At 42.5% G+C, this 23,288-nt stretch overlaps 1 protein-coding gene across 1 annotated transcript in view; it reads right to left on the bottom strand.

Annotated features, from left to right (window-relative positions):
- Nucleotides 1–23,288, bottom strand: part of RASA1 (RAS p21 protein activator 1) — a gene marked incomplete in the record, with an annotated part of 550,200 nt that overhangs the window by 441,595 nt on the left and 85,317 nt on the right. Inside the window, 1 exon segment of the mRNA XM_053701476.1 lies at nucleotides 17,625–17,695. Within this exon segment, the coding sequence (XP_053557451.1) occupies nucleotides 17,625–17,695 (71 nt within the window).

Here is a 23,288-nt window from a genome sequence, read left to right as displayed (position 1 = left end):
CAAAAAAAGAAAATTGATTTATCGGCAGGTATAAATCTGTTTTTCTCAAACTATCATAGAACCATTCCAGTACGGATGGGATGAACCATAAGAAAAACATAATTTATGATTACCAGATAAATTCCTTTCCTTCATGGCAGGGAGAGTCCACGACTTCATTCCTTACTGTTGGGAAATACAACACCAGGAGGAGGCAAAGACACCCCAGCCAAAGGCTTAAATATCCCTCCCACTTCCCCTACGCCCCCAGTCATTCTTCCGAGGGAACAAGGAAAAGTAGGAGAAACATCAGGGTATAAAAGGTGCCAGAAGAAATAATATAAAAAAGGGAGCTGCCCATCAAAACAAATTACGGGCGGGGCCGTGGACTCTCCCTGCCAGGAGGGAAAGGAATTTATCTGGTAAGCATAAATGTTTTCCTTCCACGACTTCATTCCTTACTGTTGAGAAAACTAAACCCAAGTTCCAGAGGACACTGAATGAATAAAGGGAGGAAACAGAAAAAAAAAAAAAAAAAAAAAAGGCGGACCCTATTCTGAGGGCACCACAGCTTGCAAAACTTTTCTCCCGAAAGCTGCTTCAGTCGATAAAAAACATCAAACTTGTAAAATTTAGAAAAGTGTGCAAGGTGGACCAGGTAGCCGCCTTACAAATCTGATCCATTGAGGCTTCGTTCTTAAAAGCCCAGGAGGAAGCAATTGCACTAGTGGAATGAGCCGTAATCATCTCAGGAGGCTGGCGTACCGCTGTCTCAAAAGCTAAGCGGATGACACTCCTCAACCAGAAAGATAGGGAAGTTGTAGTAGCCTTCTGCCCCTTACGCTTCCCCGTATAAATGCCAAACAAAGAAGAAGATTATCTGAATTCCTTAGTAGCCTGAAGATAGAACTTAAGGGCAAGAACCACATCTAGATTGTGAAGCAAACGTTCATTCGCTGAAGGATTAGGACATAAGGAAGGTACTACAATCTCTTGAGTAATATTGCGATCCAACACCACCTTAGGAAGGAACCCTAATTTAGAGCGTAAAACTGCCTCATCAGCATAAAAAAAACAGATAATGGGGAGGGGTCACACTGCAAAGCAGAAATTTTAGAAACTCTGCGAAGAGGCAATAGCCAACAAAAAAAGAACCTTCCAAGAAAACAATTGAATGTCAACAGTATGCATAGACTCAGACGAAGCCTGCTGCAAACAAACGAGATTGAGGCTCAAAGGCGGAGCCCCAGATCTAAACACAGGTCTGATCCTAGTCAGAGCCTTAACAAAAGACTGCACATCCAGAAGCTCAGCCAATCTATTGTGCAGTAATACCGACAGGGCCGATATCTGTCCCTTCAGGGAACTAGCAGATAAACTCTTCTCCAGTCCATTCTGGAGAAAAGATAAAATTCTGGCAACCTTAACCTTATGCCAGGAAAAGCCACACTCTTCACACCAGTACAAGTAAGACCTCCACACCTTATTATAGATACGACGAGTAACTGGCTTACGAGCTTGAACCAGAGTGTCGATAACACTCTCAAAACTCTCTCTTGGCTAAGACTAAGCGTTCAATATTCACACAGTCAGCCTCAGAGAACCTAGATTTTGATGAATGAAGGGACCCTGTGTATCAGCAGATCTCTGTGACAAGGTAACCTCCACTGAGATGAGGACATCCCTACCAGATTCACAAACCACATCCTTCGCGGCCACGATGGAGCAATCAGAATCACTGATGCTCTCTCCTGCTTGATGCGAGCCACTACACCAGGGAGAAGCGGTAATGGGAGGAACAAGATATACGAGTCTGAACCTCCACGGTACTGATAGGGCATCTATCAATCCCGCCTGAGGAACCCTCAATCTCGACCGGTATCTGGGTAGCTTGGTATTGAAGCGTGATGCCATGAGATCTATCTCCGGCGTCCCCCACTCGCTGCATATCTCTGCAAACACCTTGGGGTGGAGTGACCATTCCCCTGGGTGAAAGGATTGCCTGCTGAGGAAGTCCGCTTCCCAGTTGTCCACACCCGGAATGTGGATCGCTGACAGCTTACATCTGTGAGTCTCCACCCACTCTAGTATCTGAGATACTTCTCTCATCGCCAAGGAACTTCTTGTTCCCCCCTGATGGTTGATAGGCAACCGAGGTTAATATTGTCTGATTGGAATCTGATAAACTGGGACAAACCCAGAAGGGGCCAAGCCTTCAAGGCATTGAAGATTGCCCGGAGTTCCAAAAATTCCAAAATATTGATTGGCAGGGAGGACTCTTCCTGAGTCCATAGACCTTGTGCCAGCTTATTATTATTATTATTATACTTTATTTATTAAGCGCCAACATATTCCGCAGCGCTGTCCATGGATACAATTCATTTAAATAAAACAATACAAGACTTGTAAGATACAGGACAAAATTTACAAACACATACAGGAGGGATTGAGGGCCCTATTCCCGTGGGAACTTACAATCTAGAAGGGTAGGAGGTTGGGAAACAGGAGGTGAGGACTGCAAGATTGAGAAGGATGTTAATACAGAGTTAGATGAGGGAAATATTAGGTAAGTGAAATTAATTTATTATTGAGTTGGGTGGTAGGCTTCCCTGAACAGAAAAGTCTTCAGGGAGCATTTAAAGGAAGAAAGATTAGGGCAAAGCCTGACAGCACGAGGGAGTGTGTTCCAGAGGGTAGGTGCTGCACGACAGAAGTCCTGCAGTCTAGCATGAGAGGAGGTTATAGTTGCGGATGCAAGGAGCAGGTCATTGATGGATCTTAGTGGACGGGCTGGAGTATACTTGTGTATTAGAGAGGATAGGTAGAGGGGAGCGGCGTTGGTGAGAGTTTTGTATGTAAGGGTGAGAATTTTGAATTTAATTCTGCTGTGAATGGGAAGCTAATGAAGGGACTCACAGAGAGGTGCAGCAGATACAGATCGACGGGAAAGGTGGATCAGCCTGGCAAAGGCATTTAGGATGGATTGAAGGGGGGAGAGGCGGGAAAGAGGAAGGCCAGCGAGTAGGTTGTTGCAGTAGTCAAGTCGGGAGATAACAAGGGAGTGGATTATTTGCTTTGTGGTGTCAGCGCTCAGAAAATGGCGAATTTTAGAAATATTGCGTAGATGATTGCGGCAGGATGTAGAAAGCAATTGGATATGGGGGATGAAGGATAAGTTTGAGTCAAGTGTGACTCCGAGGCAGCGGACTTGGGGCGATGGGGAAATGGTGATGCCGTCAACTGGGATAGAGAAGTCAGAAGTCGGCGTGGAGCTTGAGGGGGGGATAAGAAGGAGCTCAGTCTTGGACATGTTAATCTTTAGGTGGTGAGAGGCCATCCAGGAAGAAATACCAGATAAGCAGTTGCTGACATGAGAGAGGACAGAGGGAGAGAGAGCAGGGGTGGAAAGGTAGATCTGGGTGTCATCAGCATAGAGGTGATATTTGAAACCATAACTGTTGATAAGTTTACCTAGCGAAGAAGTATAGATGGAGAAGAGTAGAGGACCCAGAACAGATCCTTGAGGTACTCCAACAGACAGAGGCATAGGAGGAGGAGGAGTCGCCGGCAAGTGACACAAAAAAAGACCTGTGAGAAAGATAGGAGAGAATCCAGGAAAGAGCAGTGTCACAGAGGCCAAAAGAGCTAAGGGTCTGTAGGAGGAGGGGGTGGTCAACTGTGTCGAAGGCAGCTGAGAGGTCAAGTAAGATGAGTATAGAGTAGTGGCCAATATTTTTAGCAGAGAGAAGATAATTTGTGACCTTGGTAAGGGCAGTCTCAGTTGAGTGTTTTGGGCAGAATCCGGATTGCAGTGGGTCAAGCAAGGAGTTGGCGGACAGGAAGTGGGTTAGGCGATTGTAAACTAATTTTTCAAGGAGTTTTGATGTTATTGGAAGCAGTGATATGGGGCGGTAGCTTTCAGGAGAATTAGGGTTGAGGGAGGGTTTTTTGAGTATGGGAGTGACTTTTGCGTGTTTGAAAGAAGATGGGAATGAGCCGGTAGAGAGAGACAGGTTGAAGATGTGGGTAAGAGCAGGAGTGAGGGTAGAAGATAGGGAGGGAATTAGATGGGAAGGGATAGGGTCGAGTGGGCAGGTAGTGAGGCGTGAGGAAGATAGTAAGGAAGAAACTTCATTCTCAGTGGTTGGATGGAAGTTACAGAGGGTGGCAGAGGGAGTAATTGGGCCTGCTGTTGGAGTATTGCAGGTTGGTGTTGGGATGTTGCTTCGGATAGTATGTGTTTTGTTTAAAAAGTAGTCAGCCAGGTCTTGAGCACTAAAGACAGGCGGAGGTGGTGGAGTAGGTGGGTAGAGGAGAGAGTTAAAGGTGGAGAAGAGTCGTTTAGGGTTTGAGGAAGGAGTAGATATGAGAGAAGAGAAGTAAGTTTGTTTGGCTAAGTGAAGGGCGGAAGTGTATGAACGAAGAATAAACTTATAGTGTATGAAATCGGGTTCAGAGTGAGTTTTCCTCCAGACATGCTCAGCAGTACGGGAGCATTTTTGCAAATAGCGTGTTTGCTGAGCATGCCAGGGCTGAAACTGACGGCGTGGTGTTTTGCGCAGCTGGGGAGGGGCAAGTGTGTCTAATGCAGAGGAGAGAGTTTTGTTATAGTGGGCTGTAGCGAGATCAGGGCAGGTTATAGTGGAGGTGTGAGGGAGGAGATTTTGAATTATTTTTGAAAATTGGAGCGGATCCACAGCATGTGTATTTCTACAGGTGCGGGGGCGGGATGGAGAAGTGGGTTTAGCTGTTGCATTAATATTATAGGTGACCAGGTGATGGTCTGAAATGGGAAAAGGGCGACAGGTGGTGTCAGATATAGAGCAGAGGTAGGAAAATACCAGGTCGATGGAGTGTCCATCACGGTGAGTCGGGAATGGGGTGGATTGTGAGAGACCGAAGGAGGATGTGAGTGAAAGAAGTTTAGAGGCAGCATGGGCAGATGGGTTGTCAATGGGAATGTTGAAGTCCCCAAGAATTAGGGTTGGTATATTTGAAGAGAGAAAGTGAGGAAGCCAGGCAGCGAAGTTGTCAAAGAATTGGGAGGTTGGACCAGGAGGGCGATAGATGACTGCCACTTTTAGGGATAGGGGGGAGAACAGACGAATACAGTGGACTTCAAAGGAGGAGAAGGAAAGAGATGGGATTGGAGGTAGGTATTGATAAGTGCAGGAGGGGGAGAGCAGGATGCCAACACCGCCGCCACGTTTCTCTCCTTGCCTAGGAGTATGGCTAAAGTGAAGACCACCGTGTGTGAGAGCAGCAATGGAAACAGTGTCAGAAGGAGATAGCCAGGTTTCTGTAATTGCTAAAATGGTGAAAGCATTTGATATAAATAGGTCATGAATTGCTGTAAGTTTGTTGCAGACAGAGCGAGAGTTCCATAGTGCACAGGTGAAAGGAGTGTATGCGTGTGGGATGCATTGGATGGAAATGAGGTTATGTGTGTTGCTTTTAATAAAGTTTCCTTATGGAGTGCGAGATTGGGTAATGGTGGGAATGAGGGTGGGCCCAGGATTTGGAGAGATGTCACCTGATGCTAATAGCATTAAGATGGAAAGTAAGAGTAGGTGAGAATGAGATTTATAGCACTGGGGGCATTTCTGAGAGGTGGTGCAGTTTAGGGACATAGATTTTAAAATAGAAAGTAGTTTGTGAGAGCTAAGTTATGGAGAGGAAAGGAGAGAGGGGCCTATATAAACTGCATGTGGAGAAGGGTAAGGTATGAGCTATTGAGCCTGCTTGTGGAATAGACATGAGACTGTTAAAAGAAAAAGCATTTCTGAAAACATAGCAGAATGTTAAGAGCAAAAAGGTTTTGTTTTTTTTTAAATAAAATATTTTGTTTGCATCAAATCTTCAAATCTTGTTCAATTCTTGTCTAATTCTCAGTGCTGTCACTTAAAGATGGTCACCCTAAATAGCTCCCCAGCCGGAAAGGCTTGCGTCTGCAGTCACAATCTCCCATGACGGTCTCAAGAAGCACGTGCCTTGGGACAGATGATCAGGACAAAGCCACCAACAGAGCGAGTCTCGATAGGTTGTCTATCACGATCTGTTGAGACAGATCTGAATGGTCGCCGTTCCATTGTCTCAGCATGCATAGTTGTAAGGGTCCAAGACGTAATCTGCCAAAATGAATGATGTCCATACAAGACACCATGAGTCCGATCACCTCCATACACTGAGCCACTGAGGGTCTCAAGGAGGCCTGGAGGGCAAGACATGCAGAAGTTAGCTTGCAACGTCTCTGATCTGTGAGGAATATTCTCATGGATATGGAGTCTATTATTGTCCCCAGGAAAACCCTTGTACTTGGAGTAAGAGAACTCTTTTCAAAGCTTATCTTCCATCCATGTGAACGAAGACTGACTGAGAAGGGACTCCAAATGTTCTTCCGTTAGACGAAAAGATGGTGCCTGTACCAAGATATCGTCCAGGTAAGGAGCAACTGCAATACCTTGTGTTCTGGCAACAGCTAGAAGAGCCCCTGGAACCTTTGAATATATACTTGGAGCAGTAGCTAGGCCAAACGGAAGAGCTATGAACTGGAAATGCTAGTCCAGAAAGGCAAACCTCGGGAACTGAAAATGTTCCCTGTGTATCAGAACGTGAAGGTAGGCATCCTTCAGGTCAATTGTGGTCATAAACTGTCCTTCCTAAACCAGAGGAAGGATTGACTGAATTGTCTCCATCTTGAAAGAGGGAACACTCAAACTTGTTTAGGCACTTTAGGTCCAGAATTGGACGAAAAGTTCCCTCCTTCTTTGGAACTGCAAAAAGGTTTGAAAAAAACCCCAAACCTCTTTCTGCTGTAGGTACCAGTACAATTACTCCTAGAGAAGAGAGATCCCGTACGCAACCTAAGAAGGCAGCCCTCTTTTCTTGTAGACAGACTGGAGGGTAGGAATCTGATCCTGGGCGGATGAGACTTGAATTCTATCCTGTATCCTTGAGATACAACCTCCAGGACCCAAGGATCCTATACATCCTGGAAGCAAGCGTCTGAAAAAAAAGGCAGTCTGCCCCCTACTCAATACCATCGCGTAGCAGGGGCCGCCCCTTCATTCAGATTTATTCTCTTCGGGCATCTTAGTTTGTTTGGACTTATTACAGGAGTGAGCCGGCTTCCAAGTACTCTTGGATGAGGATTGCTGTCGTTGTGACTTGTCAGCACGAAAGGAACAAAAATTAGACAATTGCGGTCCCTAAGGCCTATTTTTCTTTAACCGTAGAGATAATAGAGTCCAGCCCTGGACCTAATAAAATCTTTCCCTTGAAAGGAGTCTGGATTTAGAAGTCATATCCGCAGACCAACACTTTAAAACAGAGAGCCCGGCGTGCTAGAAATGCAAAGCCCGAAGCCTTTGCATTTATTTCGAATAATCTGCATATTTGCGTCACAGATGAAAGAGTTAACAATTCTCAGTGATTTAATTCTCTCCCGAATATCTTCGAGGGGAGTCTATACCTCAATGAGCTCCGACAGAGTGTCGCACCAGTAGGAAGCTGCTCCAGCATTCAAGGCTATAGCTGCCGCCTGTTGAAACAAAAACCTCAGAAAGGTTTACATTTTCTTATCCATAGGCTCTCTAAAAGAAGAACTATCCTCCAGAGGGATAGTAGTATGTTTAACCAGCGTAGAGATAGCGCCATCCACCTTAGTGGTAGTTTGCGCTCGCTAAAAGATGTGTAACTAACCAGGACTTTATTCTTATTAAGGAGCTAACAAAAAAAACGGGTTGTTATGTCCAACCAATCAACTATCAAGCATACATTTATAAAAACACTGCAAATCATTAAGAACCATCTTGATAAAGCCATTGTTAATGGCGAAACGCGTTGATGGTAGCAAGACAAGCTGTAAATATTGAAATCGAAAAACATAATTTATGTAAGAACTTACCTGATAAATTCATTTCTTTCATATTAGCAAGAGTCCATGAGCTAGTGACGTATGGGATATACATTCCTACCAGGAGGGGCAAAGTTTCCCAAACCTTAAAATGCCTATAAATACACCCCTCACCACACCCACAATTCAGTTTAACGAATAGCCAAGAAGTGGGGTGATAAGAAAAAAGTGCGAAAGCATATAAAATAAGGAATTGGAATAATTGTGCTTTATACAAAAAAATCAAAACCACCACAAAAAAGGGCGGGCCTCATGGACTCTTGCTAATATGAAAGAAATGAATTTATCAGGTAAGTTCTTACATAAATTATGTTTTCTTTCATGTAATTAGCAAGAGTCCATGAGCTAGTGACGTATGGGATAATGATTACCCAAGATGTGGATCTTTCCACACAAGAGTCACTAGAGAGGGAGGGATAAAATAAAGACAGCCAATTCCTGCTGAAAATAATCCACACCCAGAATAAAAATTTTAATGAAAAAACATAAGCAGAAGATTAAAACTGAAACCACTGCCTGAAGTATGTTTCTACCAAAAACTGCTTCAGAAGAAGAAAACACATCAAAATGGTAGAATTTAGTAAAAGTATGCAAAGAGAACCAAGTTGCTGTTTTGCAAATCTGATCAACCGAAGCTTCATTCTTAAACGCCCAGGAAGTAGAAACTAACCTAGTAGAATGAGCTGTAATCCTTTGAGGCGGAGTGTTACCCGACTCAACATAGGCATGATGAAATAAAGATTTCAACCAAGATGCCAAAGAAATGGCAGAAGCTTTCTGGTCTTTTCTAGAACCGGAAAAGATGACAAATAGACTAGAAGTCTTTCGGAAAGACTTAATAGCTTCAACATAATATTACAAAGCTCTAACAGCATCCAAAGAATGCAATGATTTCTCCTTAGAATTCATAGGATTAGGACATAATGAAGGAACCACAATTTCTCTACTAATGTTGTTAGAATTCACAACCTTAGGTAAAAAATTCAAAAGAAGTTCGCAGCACCGACTTATCCTGATGCAAAATCAGAAAAGGAGACTCACAAAAAAGAGTAGATAATTCAGAGAGACTTCTGGCAGAAGAGATGGCCAAAAGAAACAAAACTTTCCAAGAAAGTAATATAATGACCAAAGAATGCATGGGTTCAAAAGGAGGAGCTTGAAGAGCCCCCAGAACCAAATTCAAACTCCAAGGAGGAGAAATTGACTGAATGACAGGTTTTATACGAACCAAAGCTTGTACAAAACATTGAATATCAGGAAGATTAGCAATCCTTCTGTAAAAAAGAACAGAAAGAGCAGAGATTTGTCTTTCAAGAAACTTGCGGACAAACCTTTATCTAAACCATCCTGAAGAAATATAAGTCTTCCAGACTCTATAATAGGCTCGTAAATCTGTATCTAGAGAGATATGTCACATAGTATCAATCACAGAGTCAGAGAAACCTCTTTGACCAAGAATCAAGCGTTCAAACTCCACACCTTAAAATTAAGGTTTTGAGATCCTGATGGAAAAAAGAACCTTGAGACAGAAAGACTGGTCTTAACGGAAGAGTCCACAGCTGGCAAGAGGCCATCCGGACAAGATCCGCATACCAAAACCTGTGAGGCCATGCTGGAGCTACCAGCAGGACAAACGAGCATTCCTTAGAATATTGGAGAATACCCTTGGAAGAAGAACTAGAGGCGGAAAGATATAGGCAGGATGATACTTGTAAGGAAGAGATAATGCATCCACTGCCTCCGCCCGAGGATCCCTGGATCCGGACAGATACCAGGGAAGTTTCTTGTTTAGATGAGAAGCCATCAGATCTATTTCTGGGAGTTCCCACATTTGAACAATCTGAGGAAATACCTCTGGGTGAAGACCATTCGCCCAGGTGCAACGTTTGGCGACTGAGATAATCCGCTTTCCAATTGTCCATACCTGGGATATGAACCGCAGAGATTAGACAGGAGCTGGATTCCGCCCAAACCAAAATTCGAGATACTTCTTTCATAGCCAGAGGACTGTGAGTCCCTCCTTGATGATTGATGTATGCCACAGTTGTGACATTGTCTATCTGAAAACAAATGAACAACTCTCTCTTCAGAAGAGGCCAAGACTGAAGAGCTCTGAAATTGCACGGAGTTCCAAAATATTGATCGGAAATCTCACCTCCTGAGATTCCCAAACCCCTTGTGCCGTCAGATACCCCCACACAGCTCCCCAACCTGTAAGACTTGCATCTGTTGAGATTATAGTGCAGGTCGGAGGAACAAAGAAGCCCCCTGAACTAAACGATGGTGATCTGTCCACCATGTCAGAGAGTGTCGTATAATCGGTTTAAAGATATTAAGTGAGATATCTTTGAGTAATCCCTGCACCATTGGTTCAGCATACAGAGCTGAAGAGGTCGCATGTGAAAACGAGCAAAGGAGATCGCATCTGATGCGGCAGTCCTAAGACCTAAAATTTCCATGCATAAGGCTACCAAAGGGAATGATTGTGACTGAAGGTTTTGACAAGCTGAAATCAATGTTAAACTTCTCTTGTCTGACAAGGACAGAGTCATAGACACTGAATCTATTCTAGAAACCTAAAAAGGTTACCCTTGTCTGAGGAATCAATGAACTGATTAGTAAATTGATCCTCCAACCATGAACTTGAAGAAACAACACAAGTCGATTCGTATGAGATTCTTCGAAAATGAGAAGACTGAGCAAGTACCCAGATATCGTCCAATAAGGAAATACCAAAACCCTGTTCTCTGATTACAGAAAGAAGGGCACCGAGAACCTTTGAAAAAAATTCTTGGAACTGAGGCTAGAGCCACAAAACTGGTAATGCTTGTCTTAAAAAGAGAATCTCAGACACTAAAAGTGATCTGGATGAATCGGAATATGCAGATACACATCCTGTAAATCTATTGTAGACATATAATGCCCTTGCTAAACAAAAGGCAGGACAGTCCTACAGAAACTGAATGTTGGAATCCTTACATAACGATTCAATATTGATAGATCCGGAACTGGTCTGAAGGAATTGACCTTCTTTGGTACAATGAAGAGATAAAATAAAACCCCAGCCCCTGTTCCAGAACTGGAACTGGCATAATTACTCCAGCCAACTCTAGATCTGAAACACATTTCAGAAATGCTGAGCCTTTGCTGTGTTAACTGGGACACGGGAAAGAAAAAATCTCTTAGCAGGAGGCCTTAACTGAAGCCAATGCTGTACCTTTCTGAAACAATGTTCTAAAACCAGAAATTGAGAACGGAATTGATCAAAATTTCTTTGAAGAAAACGTAATCTGCCCCATACCAGCTGAGCTGGAATAAGGTCCGCACCTTCATGGGTACTTAGGAGCTGGCTATAGGTTTTCTATAAGGCTTGGATATATTCCAAACTGGAAATAGTTTCCAAACTGATACCGCTCCTGAGGATGAAGGATCAGGCTTTTGTTCCTTATTGTGAGGAAAGGAACGAAAAATGATTATTAGACCTAAATTTACCTTAGATTTTTTATCCTTTGGTAAAAAAGTTCCCTTCCTTCCAGAAACAGTTGAAATAATAATTTATTACCCTGGAAAGAAAAGGAAAGCAAAGTTGACTTAGAAGACATAACAGCATTCCAAGTTTAATCCATAAAGCTTTTCTAGCTAAAATAGCTAGAGACATATACCTGACATCAACTCTAATGATATCAAAAGATGGTATCACCAATAAAATTATTAGCATGTTATAGAATAATAATAATGCTATAAAATTATGATCTGTTACTTGTTGCGCTAAAGCTTCTAACCAAAAAGTTGAAGCTGCAGCAACATCCGCTAAAAATATAGCAGGTGTAAGAAGATTACCTGAACATAAGTAAGCTTTTCTTAGAAAGGATTCAATTTTCCTATCTAAAGGATCCTTAAATGAATTACTATCTGCCGTAGGAATAGTAGCACATTTAGCAGGAGTAGAGACAGCCCCATAACCTTAGGAATTTTGTCCCAAAAAAACTCTAATCTGTCAGATGGCACAGGATATAATTGCTTAAACGTTTAGAAGGAGTAAAAGAATTACCCAAATTATTCCATTCCCTGGAAATTACTTCAGAAATAGCATCAGGGAGATTAAACACTTCTGGAATAACTACAGGAGATTTAAAAACTTATTTAAACGTTTAGATTTAGTATCAAGAGGACCAGAATCCTCTATTTCTAATGCAATTAATACTTCTTTAAATAAAGAACTAATAAATTCCATCTTGAACAAATACAAAGATTTATCAGCATCAACCTCTGAGACAGAAACCTCTGAACCAGAAGAACCATTATCAGTATCAGAATGATGATGTTCATTTAAAAATTCTTCTGAAAAAAGAGAAGTTTTAAAAGACTTTTGTAAACTAGAAGGAGAAATAACAGACATAGCCTTCTTAATGGATTTAAAAAATAAAATCTCTTATGTTTATCAGGAACACTCTGAAAATTAGATGTTGACGGAACAGCAACAGGTAATGTAACAGTACTAAAGGAAATTTTATCTGCATTAATAAGTTTGTCATGAAATGCAATACAAACAACAGCTGGAGAAACAGATACCAAAAATTATAGCAGATACACTTAGCTTGGTAGCTCCAGCACTAGACAGCGATTTTCCTGTAGTATCTTCTGACTCAGATGCAACGCGAGACATCTTGCAATATGTAAAAGAAAAAACAACATATAAAGCAAAATTGAACAAATTCCTTAAATGACAGTTTCAGGAATGGGAAAAAATGCCAGTGAATAAGCTTCTAGCAACCAGAAGCAATGAAAAAATAAGACTTAAATAATGTGGAGACAAAAGCGACGCCCTTATTTTTTAGCGCCAAATAAGACGCCCACATTATTTGGCGCCTAAATGCTTTTGGCGCCAAAAATGACGCCACATCCGGAACGCCGACACTTTTGGCGCAAAATAACGTCAAAAAATGACGCAACTTCCGGCGACACGTATGACGCCGGAAACTGAAAAGAATTTTTGCGCCAAAAAAGTCAGTGCCAAGAATGACGCAATAAAATGAAGCATTTTCAGCCCCCGCGAGCCTAACAGCCCACAGGAAAAAAAGAGTCAAATTTTTGAAGGTAAGAAAAAATGATTAATTCAAATGCATTATCCCAAATATGAAACTGACTGTCTGAAAAATAAGGAAAGTTGAACATTCTGAGTCAAGGCAAATAAATGTTTGAATACATATATTTAGAACTTTATAAACAAAGTGCCCAACCATAGCTTAGAGTGTCACAGAAAATAAGATTTACTTACCCCAGGACACTCATCTACATGTTTGTAGAAAGCCAAACCAGTACTGAAACGAGAATCAGCAGAGGTAATGGTATATATATAAGAGTATATCGTCGATCTGAAAAGGGAGGTAAGAGATGAATCTCTACGACCGATAACAGAGAACCTATGAAATAGACCCCGTAGAAGGAGATCACTGCATTCAAATAGGCAATACTCTCCTCACATCCCTCTGACATTCACTGCACGCTGAGAGGAAAACCGGGCTCCAACTTGCTGCGGAGCGCATATCAACGTAGAATCTAGCACAAACTTACTTCACCACCTCCATCGGAGGCAAAGTTTGTAAAACTGAATTGTGGGTGTGGTGAGGGGTGTATTTATAGGCATTTTAAGGTTTGGGAAACTTTGCCCCTCCTGGTAGGAATGTATATCCCATACGTCACTAGCTCATGGACTCTTGCTAATTACATGAAAGAAAGCCCACTTGGAGGATTAAAACTGATTCTTAAAAGGGATTACTTTTCATCGACGGACCCAAGAATACTCTGCGCAGAGTAAGGATACTTAAGACATCACGGAACTACTTCTCCCAGTACTGATGTAATGAGTGAAGTCACCAACTACACGGAGCTGCACAGACACCTGTGTCTTGCCACAAACGGATCGGCTTTACCTTTCAGGGAATCAGGTACGAACACAGGGGTGTAACAGCCGTGAATGTGGTTCTTTAATGGGACTTTCCTTAAATTTACTTTTTACTTATGCATTTTTATGCTGAAACATTATTTATAACCCGCAAATCCATAAGTCTGCTTATACCTTGGTGGATCAACAAGGGACACTTCCAGCAAACATGCTGCTATTAACACTTCCTTAAAGTCAGATCCCAATTAAAGCTACAAGTGGAAATATTTTTTTTTTTATATTTTCTATATCAAGAAAAGGGAAACCGATGTGTACCCTGACTAAGGACTTTTAGAAAGCCTGTAATACGATAATTATCTGAATAGTTTGGTTACATAGGTAACTTTTAAGGTGGATATTATTCGCAATTATTTAAAATTGTTTTATGCTTTTATTTTTTTATCCACACTACATTTAGATGACCGGTCATATGTGAGGATTTATTTTAATACCGTTATTAATTTGGTGTACTATACATTTATATTATTGATTAAATACTGTTTTTGAGACATTGTTTGTCTTTGAATTTACACTCAGAAACTTACCCCTTAGCTTTTAGCGCACATATATACACATTTCTTTTTAAACTACATTTGACCTTAGGGATGGAGCCCCACAAATCTAGTTAAACAGGGACCAGGAATAATTTTTTTAAAGTAGACGAAGGTAAAAAAGAAGTTCATATTCGCTCTCATTCGTTACTAATAATGTTCGCCATTTTAACTGGCACAGGAAAAGTCAGAGGGACCTTCCTGTCTTCATAAACCCGGTCTAATTTAGGGATCTTTGGTTCCTCAGGGAGTGTAGCCTCTGGAACCTCTAGCGTAGACAGAACCTCCTTTAATAAAAAACGATTCTCTGTTGAAGGAGGGTTAGAAACTGAAATCGGACTCAAAGTTCACCCTCTGAAGCTACAGAGGTTAACTTATCCTCGGATAGCTGGGACATGGCTAAATCTGACAAATATTTAGATAACTCTAGGTCAGGGGAACTATGTTTAACCTTTCTCTTGCATTCAGTGGCGTCACTAGGGTTGGTGTCACCCGGTGCGGTAAGTTATGGTGTCACCCCCCCCAGAAAGCAGACACACACAAAAACACAGGCAAACACACATACAAACACTCAGACACACTTAAAACATACTCAGATGCACACACAAACACTCGGAAACACACTCACACACACACAAAAACACACACACAAAAACACTGAGACACACACACACACAAAAACTCAGACACACACATACAAAATATGTAAACTGCACTGCATTAATTATAAAGCTCATGCCTAGAGCAGCTCCCTGGCTCAGCAGAGCATCAAATGAAAGATAAACAGAGCACTCTAAAAATAAATCACTAAAGAAAAGTTTTAGGTGCAAACTATGAAAATTCTGCTCTCTGACTCTGTTCCAAGTCTGTCAGTGCACAGCCCCGGGCCGCGTGCCTACCGCTTCTTATGGCCAATCACCTCTGCACTCTGCCCACCCCCAGCCCTCCTACCTGTTCAGTGTGCACTTAGTGTACCGTAAACGTAATGGTCTGGTGGGCATCATACGTGGCTCCTTCACTTTAAAGACAGTGTCAAACAGTCAAGCGGTCAGGTGCCAGGCATACCCTCATGATTTGCCAGTTCCCGTTTAGAGAGACAGCACAGCAGTGAGTGACTACACTGCTCCACATGTCACTGAGCAGTGAGCACAGATAGGCAGGCAGGTTTAGGCTAGCAGCGCAACTTTGCAAGCCCCACGGCATGCCCACAACATTCATAGCTAAATTGGGCAGGGGAGAAGCAAAGTACAAACAAGCAAAAGCAGCCGGGAAAACTATTTGTTGAAATTGCAGCACTGGGTCAAGGGGCAAAAAAAATTGTGTGTCTACATCTTCCCCAGTCCCACCAATGTTCACAAATGCCAGCCCCTCTAATAAAAAAAAATCTATGCATCTCAACATTGACGCCACTGCTTGCATTTGTTAGAGCGAGGTAAGGCACTGAGGGCCGCAGACATAGCTGATTGTAACTGCCCGGTAAAGTCAGTTGGAAAAAAGCCCCCTCCAGATGGAGGATTAGATAAGCCGCGGGGAACTGCATATGGAGCTTTAATGTAGAAAGGGTAGTAATTTCTCAGGACCCAGATTCCTGAGAAGTAGACTGTTCAGAGGGGCTAATATCGCTATGAGTATTGGCAGGATTGTCTCCCTTCTTAGACTTTAGAACAGTGCTTAGGCAAATGGGACAAAATTGAGCAGGCGGGCAAACCATGGCCTCCTCACAATATAAACAGGAATTATTAATCAGCACAGAAGGAGCGGAACTTCTAATGAAGTATCAGAGTCCTCCATAGCTTTGCATATGGCCACAAAAGGACAAACAAAAAACGTTTTTTTTTTGTTTTGTTTTTAAAATGGCACCTTTATTCTCCCAATGGCTGGGGCACTTACCACCTCCTAGACCCAGACAGCTAACAGGGAAAAATGCTCTAACCAGGAGCGATGTCTGCAGCAGGATCAAAGGAAAAGAAAGAGACCGCCCTGGTCACGTGGTGCGTAAGACAGGACTTCCCCTGCTATGAGAAAGGGCGCTAAGCTATTATAAGCTGTGCAACACTTCAAAAACGAAAGTTTTTGTTTGTTCTATGAGCCCCAAAAAACTCACATTAAGCAGATATAAAACCCCCAAACTGTTCAAATGATCTCCTTGAAGGAGATCTTAAGCCTTGATCCTATCGAGGTATAAAGGAGCCACACTGTGACCCTGTATAGTGTTTTAAGAGTATATATAAAAACGGTTTTACCCTCCAGGATCCATGCTGTGGAACTGGCACAGCCTCTCAAGTGTGACAGACTTGCAGCAGTGCTTCTGACATGGACTTGAGTGTGTAACAGCAAGCAGTGAAACTTGTCAACACTGATTGCTCAGGAACTGTTAGCAACAGTATGGATGGGTTAGCAGAAAAACGTGTTGTCTTGGATTGTGTATATTAAATATTGCACCGTACTACAAAGTGTGTAGGTCTCACATTTTATGATAGATTAGATGTTAAGAGGTCCTATATAGTGGTTATTCACCCTTTCTACAAACCTTGTATCGCCTCACTTTCCATATTGATATTAGCTTTTTAGTGCTCCTTTTACCTTACATCGTTTTCTCTTTCTTTTTTTCCTATATAGTCTTGAGCGAGACTTTTAGGAGCTTATACCTATCAGCGCAGGGGTAATATATGTTTATTAGACTGTTCTAGGACCAGGTTATTTGAATCTCCTGAAAAAGCCGAAATTTGTATCCCACAGGAAGAGAATCCTAATAGGGGGAAAACGTCTTCATGCCGACTAACTAGGACTGGAGATAGACCAGAAGGAGCTGGGTCTCCAAGAGGTATAGATCGTGCAGCTTGAGCGCTGAAAGGGACAAAAAATCCTTCTGAATTTTTTGCCCTGTGCCAAGAAAGCCACTTTACCTTAACTCCAGTAACAGTGGATATTAGATATCCATGCCAGTCCCAAAAAAAGATTTCACATAGGTATTTTGCTTGTAGGAACAATGTTAACATACCAAGATTTTAGTCATAAGACATGTCTAGCTAAAACAGCCACAGCAACACTGACATTGCTAACACAATTGTGATAAGGCTATTGAGACTGTAGAAGCATTCTCTAATGCTATATATTTTCAAGACCTGATGTTCTATATTCACATATATAACTATCTTTTATTTATTCCTGTGGCAACTTATTTGCTATTTTAAATTTTACTTATATAGGAAATGTCTAAATAATATGAACATACCTTATTTCATCTGTATCTGGCACTTTAGTGTAAGGTAGAATAGCTCTAACTCTCCGCCTATCTTCCACAGGCTTAACAAAAGGAAAACAAATAAGACAGAAAAAAAAATTAGATTTTCACCCCAGTGTTGAGCCAATTTTGAGCTTTTTTGCTACTTACATTTAAACCATATTGTAAATCAAATTTCAGTAAATGACCCCCACAAATTATATATATTTTTTCAGCAGGCTCAGCAAATACACAGTATAAAATTACATTTATAATTCATGGCATATGAGATAGCTGCGGAAAAAACACTTATAAAATATGTATAATTGTTTCTTAGATTTTAGTAAATAATACAGAGATTGACAAAGTGGCCGCTGCGGTTACTTTCATCCCCTTACTAAATTGTCATGGGTAGCCACGTGTGAAATAGGGGCCCATACAAGCTTTTGGGGTTATAATATAGATTAGATAAGAGAGGCCCTATTGTTCAGTACAGATATAAAAAGAAAATGTATGCTTACCTAATAAATTTGTTTCTTTTTTGACACGATGAGTCTACGGATCATCTTAATTACTAATGGGATATTCACCTCCTGGTCAGCAGGAGGAGGCAAAGAGCAGCAGAGCAGAGATGTTAAATAGCTCCTCCCTTCCCTCCCACTCCAGTCATTCGACCGAAGTTAGGAAGAGAAAGGAAAATCCAAGGTGCAGAGGTGTCTGAAGTTTACAATAACACACAATCCTGTCTAAAAGAACAGGGAGGGCCGTGGACTCGTGTCAAAAAAAGAAAAAAATTTATCAGGTAAGCATACATTTTCTTTTCTTTAAGACACGATGAGTCCACGGATCATCTTAATTACTAATGGGATTCAATATCCAAGCTAGAGTACACAGATGATACGGGAGGGACAAGACAGGGAACCTAAACGAAAGGCACCACTGCTTGAAGAACCTTTCTCCCAAAAAAACAGCCTCAGCCGGGGCAAGTGTGTCAAATTTGTAGAACTTTGAAAAAGTGTGAAGAGAGGACCAAGTTGCAGCCTTGAAAATCTGTTCCACAGAGGCTTCATTTTTGAATGCTCATGAAGAAGCAACAGCCCTAGTGGAATGAAACATAACTCTCTCGGGAGGCTGTTGTCCAGCAGTCTCATATGCATAACGTATGATACTCTTCAGCCAAAAAGAGATAAGTAGCCGTAGCTTTCTGTCCCTTAAGTCTTCTTGAGAAAATCACAAACAAAGAAGAAGACTGACGAAAGTCCTTAGTCGCCTGTAAGTTAAACTTTAAAACACGGACCACATCCAAACTGTGCAGAAGTCTTTCCTTCTGAGAAGGATTAGGACACAGGGAAGGAACCACAATCTCCTGATTAATATTCCGATCAGAAACAACCTTAGGAAGAAATCCTAATTTAGTACGTAAAACCACCTTATCTGAATGGAAAATAAGGTAAGGAGACTCATACTGCAATGCCGAGAGCTGACACTCTCCGAGCAGAAGAAATAGCAACAAGAAATACAATTTTCCAAGATAACAACTTAATATCTAAGGAATGCATAGTCTCAAACGGAACCCCTTGAAGAACTTTGAGAACTAAATTCAGACTCCATGGAGGAGTAACTGGTTCAAACGCAGGCCTGATCCTGACCAAGGCCTGACAAAAAGAATGTACATCTGGAACATCCGCCAGACGTTAGTGTAACAAAATAGATAAGACCGAGATCTGACCCTTTAAGGAGCTAGTCGATAAACCCTTCTCCAAACCTTCTTGGAGAAAAGACAAAACTCTAGGAATCCTAACTCTACTCCATGAGTAGCCCTTGGACCAATAGAAATATTTACGCCAAATCTGATGGAAAATCCTTCTAGTCACAGGCTTACGAGCCTGAACCATGGTCACTATGACCGATCAGAAAAACCCCACTTGGAGAAAAATAAGCATTCAATCTCCAAGCAGTAAACTTCAGAGAAACTCGATTTGGGTGAAGGTAAAGCCCCCGAATCAGAAGGTCCTTCCTCAATGGGAGCCTCCAAGGAGGCAGAGATGCCTTTTCCACTAAATCCTGCAAGGCCAGGCCGGTGCTACAAGATCACCGAAGTCCTTTCCTGCTTGATTCGAGCAATTACCCGAGGAAGAAGAGCAAACGGAGGAAATAGGTATGCTAGACTAAAAGTCCATGGGACTGGCAAGCAACTATTAGTTCCGCCTGAAAATACCCTAGACCTCAACCCGTATCTCAGGGACTTGGCATTCTGACTAGATACCATGAGAACCAAACCCGGTTGACTCCAATTGAGATCAAGCTGGGGAACACTTCTGGGAGAAGCTTCCACTCCCACGGATTAAATACTGTCTGCTCAAGAAAAAAAACCTCCCACTTGTTCTACCCTTGGGAAGTGGATAGCCGACAGACAGCAAGAATGGGCTTCCGCCCATTGGATAATTTTGGTTACTTTTGTCATTGCTAATGAACTCTTTCCCGTTCCTCCCTGATGATTGATGCAAGTCACCGAAGATATGACGTATGACTGAAAACGGATGAACTGGACCGTGGCCAACAAAGGACAGGCCAGTAGAACATTGAAAATCCTTCTCAGTTCCAAAATGTTTAAAGGAAGAACAGACTGACCTAGTCCCAGCTCCCTGAGCCTTTTAGGGAAACCCAGACTGCCCTCCACCCTAGGAGGTCAATGTCTGTTGTCACAATCACCCAAGATGGACTGTGAAAGCAAATTCCCTGGGAGAGATGATCCAGAGATAACCACCTTTTTGGATTGAAACCCTTGTCTCCTGCTCCAGTCACATATGAAGAGACAACTCCGCATATCCCTCGATCCATTGTCTGAGCATGCTTAACCGCAAAACACTGAAATGGAAACGAGCAAAACGGAATTATGTCCACTGTCGCCACCATCAGCCTGATTACGTCTATGCACAGAACCACGGATGGCCGAGGAGAGAACCGAGGGACTAGACAAGTATCTTTGATGGCCTGACTCCTGTCAGAAAAAAACAGAATTTATGCTTACCTGATAAATTACTTTCTCCAACGGTGTGTCCGGTCCACGGCGTCATCCTTACTTGTGGGAAATATCTCTTCCCCAACAGGAAATGGCAAAGAGTCCCAGCAAAGCTGGCCATATAGTCCCTCCTAGGCTCCGCCCACCCCAGTCATTCGACCGACGAACAGGAGGAAATATATAGGAGAAACCATATGGTACCGTGGTGACTGTAGTTAGAGAAAATAATTCATCAGACCTGATTAAAAAACCAGGGCGGGCCGTGGACCGGACACACCGTTGGAGAAAGTTATTTATCAGGTAAGCATAAATTCTGTTTTCTCCAACATTGGTGTGTCCGGTCCACGGCGTCATCCTTACTTGTGGGAACCAATACCAAAGCTTTAGGACACGGATGAAGGGAGGGAGCAAATCAGGTTACCTAAACGGAAGGCACCACGGCTTGAAGAACCTTTCTCCCAAAAATAGCCTCCGAAGAAGCAAAAGTATCAAATTTGTAAAATTTGGCAAAAGTGTGCAGTGAAGACCAAGTCGCTGCCTTACATATCTGATCAACAGAAGCCTCGTTCTTGAAGGCCCATGTGGAAGCCACAGCCCTAGTGGAGTGAGCTGTGATTCTTTCAGGAGGCTGCCGTCCGGCAGTCTCATAAGCCAATCGGATCATGCTTTTAAACCAAAAGGAAAGAGAGGTAGAAGTTGCTTTTTGACCTCTCCTTTTACCAGAATAGACGACAAACAAAGAAGATGTTTGTCTGAATTCTTTTGTAGCTTCTAAGTAGAATTTTAGAGCACGGACTACATCTAAATTGTGTAGCAAACGTTCCTTCTTTGAAACTGGTTTCGGACACAAAGAAGGTACAACTATCTCCTGGTTAATATTCTTGTTGGAAACAACCTTTGGAAGAAAACCAGGCTTAGTACGCAAAACAACCTTATCTGAATGGAACACCAGATAGGGCGGAGTACACTGCAGAGCAGATAACTCAGAAACTCTTCTAGCAGAAGAAATAGCAACCAAAAACCAAACTTTCCAAGATAACAACTTAATATCTATGGAATGTAGAGGTTCAAACAGAACCCCTTGAAGAACTGAAAGAACTAGATTTAGACTCCAGGGAGGAGTCAAAGGTCTGTAAACAGGCTTGATCCTAACCAAAGCCTGAACAAATGCTTGAACATCTGGCACAGCTGCCAGTCGTTTGTGTAGTAAGACAGATAAAGCAGAAATCTGTCCCTTTAGAGAACTCGCAGATAATCCTTTATCCAAACCTTTTTGCAGAAAGGAAAGAATCTTAGGAATTTTTATCTTATTCCATGGGAATCCCTTGTATTCACACCAACAGATATATCTTTTCCATATTTTATGGTAAATCTTTCTAGTTACCGGTTTTCTGGCCTGAATCAGAGTATCTATCACAGAATCTGAAAACCCACGCTTTGATAGAATCAAGCGTTCAATCTCCAAGCCGTCAGCTGGAGGGAGACCAGATTTGGATGTTCGAATGGACCCTGAACAAGAAGGTCCTGTCTCAAAGGTAGCTTCCATGGTGGAACCGATGACATATTAACCAGGTCTGCATACCAAGTCCTGCGTGGCCACGCAGGAGCTATCAAGATCACCGAGGCCCTCTCCTGTTTGATCCTGGCTACCAGCCTGGGAATGAGAGGAAACGGTGGAAACACATAAGCTAGGTTGAAGGTCCAAGGTGCTACTAGTGCATCCACTAGAGTCGCCTTGGGATCCCTGGATCTGGACCCGTAGCAAGGAACCTTGAAGTTCTGACGAGACGCCATCAGATTCATGTCTGGAATGCCCCATAATTGAGTCAACTGGGCAAAGATCTCCGGGTGGAGTTCCCACTCCCCCGGATGGAAAGTCTGACGACTCAGATAATCCGCTTCCCAGTTTTCCACACCTGGGATGTGGATCGCAGATAGATGGCAGGAGTGATCCTCCGCCCATTGTATTATTTTGGTCACTTCTTTCATCGCTAGGGAACTCCTTGTTCCCCCCTGATGATTGATATACGCAACAGTCATGTTGTCTGATTGGAATCTTATGAATCTGGCCTTTGCAAGCTGAGGCCAAGCCCTGAGAGCATTGAATATCGCTCTCAGTTCCAGAATGTTTATCGGGAGAAGAGACTCTTCCCGAGACCATAGTCCCTGAGCTTTCAGGGATTCCCAGACCGCGCCCCAGCCCACTAGACTGGCGTCGGTCGTGACAATGACCCACTCTGGTCTGCGGAAGCTCATTCCCTGGGATAGATGGTCCAGGGTCAACCACCAACGGAGTGACTCTCTGGTCTTCTGATCTACTTGAATCACTGGAGACAAGTCTGTATAGTCCCCATTCCACTGTTTGAGCATGCACAGTTGTAATGGTCTTAGATGAATTTGTGCAAAAGGAACTATGTCCATTGCTGCAACCATCAACCCTACTACTTCCATGCACTGAGCTATGGAAGGACGTGGAACAGAGTGAAGAACTTGACAAGTGCTTAGAAGTTTTGACTTTCTGACATCTGTCAGAAAAATCCTCATTTCTAAGGAGTCTATTATTGTTCCCAAGAAGGGAACTCTTGTTGACGGAGACAGAGAACTCTTTTCTATGTTCACCTTCCATCCGTGAGATATGAGAAAGGCCAGAACGA

Source organism: Bombina bombina, chromosome 2 (assembly GCF_027579735.1).
Source record: "Bombina bombina isolate aBomBom1 chromosome 2, aBomBom1.pri, whole genome shotgun sequence".
Lineage (NCBI taxonomy): Eukaryota > Metazoa > Chordata > Amphibia > Anura > Bombinatoridae > Bombina > Bombina bombina.
This window is presented reverse-complemented; position numbering and strand designations above follow the sequence as displayed.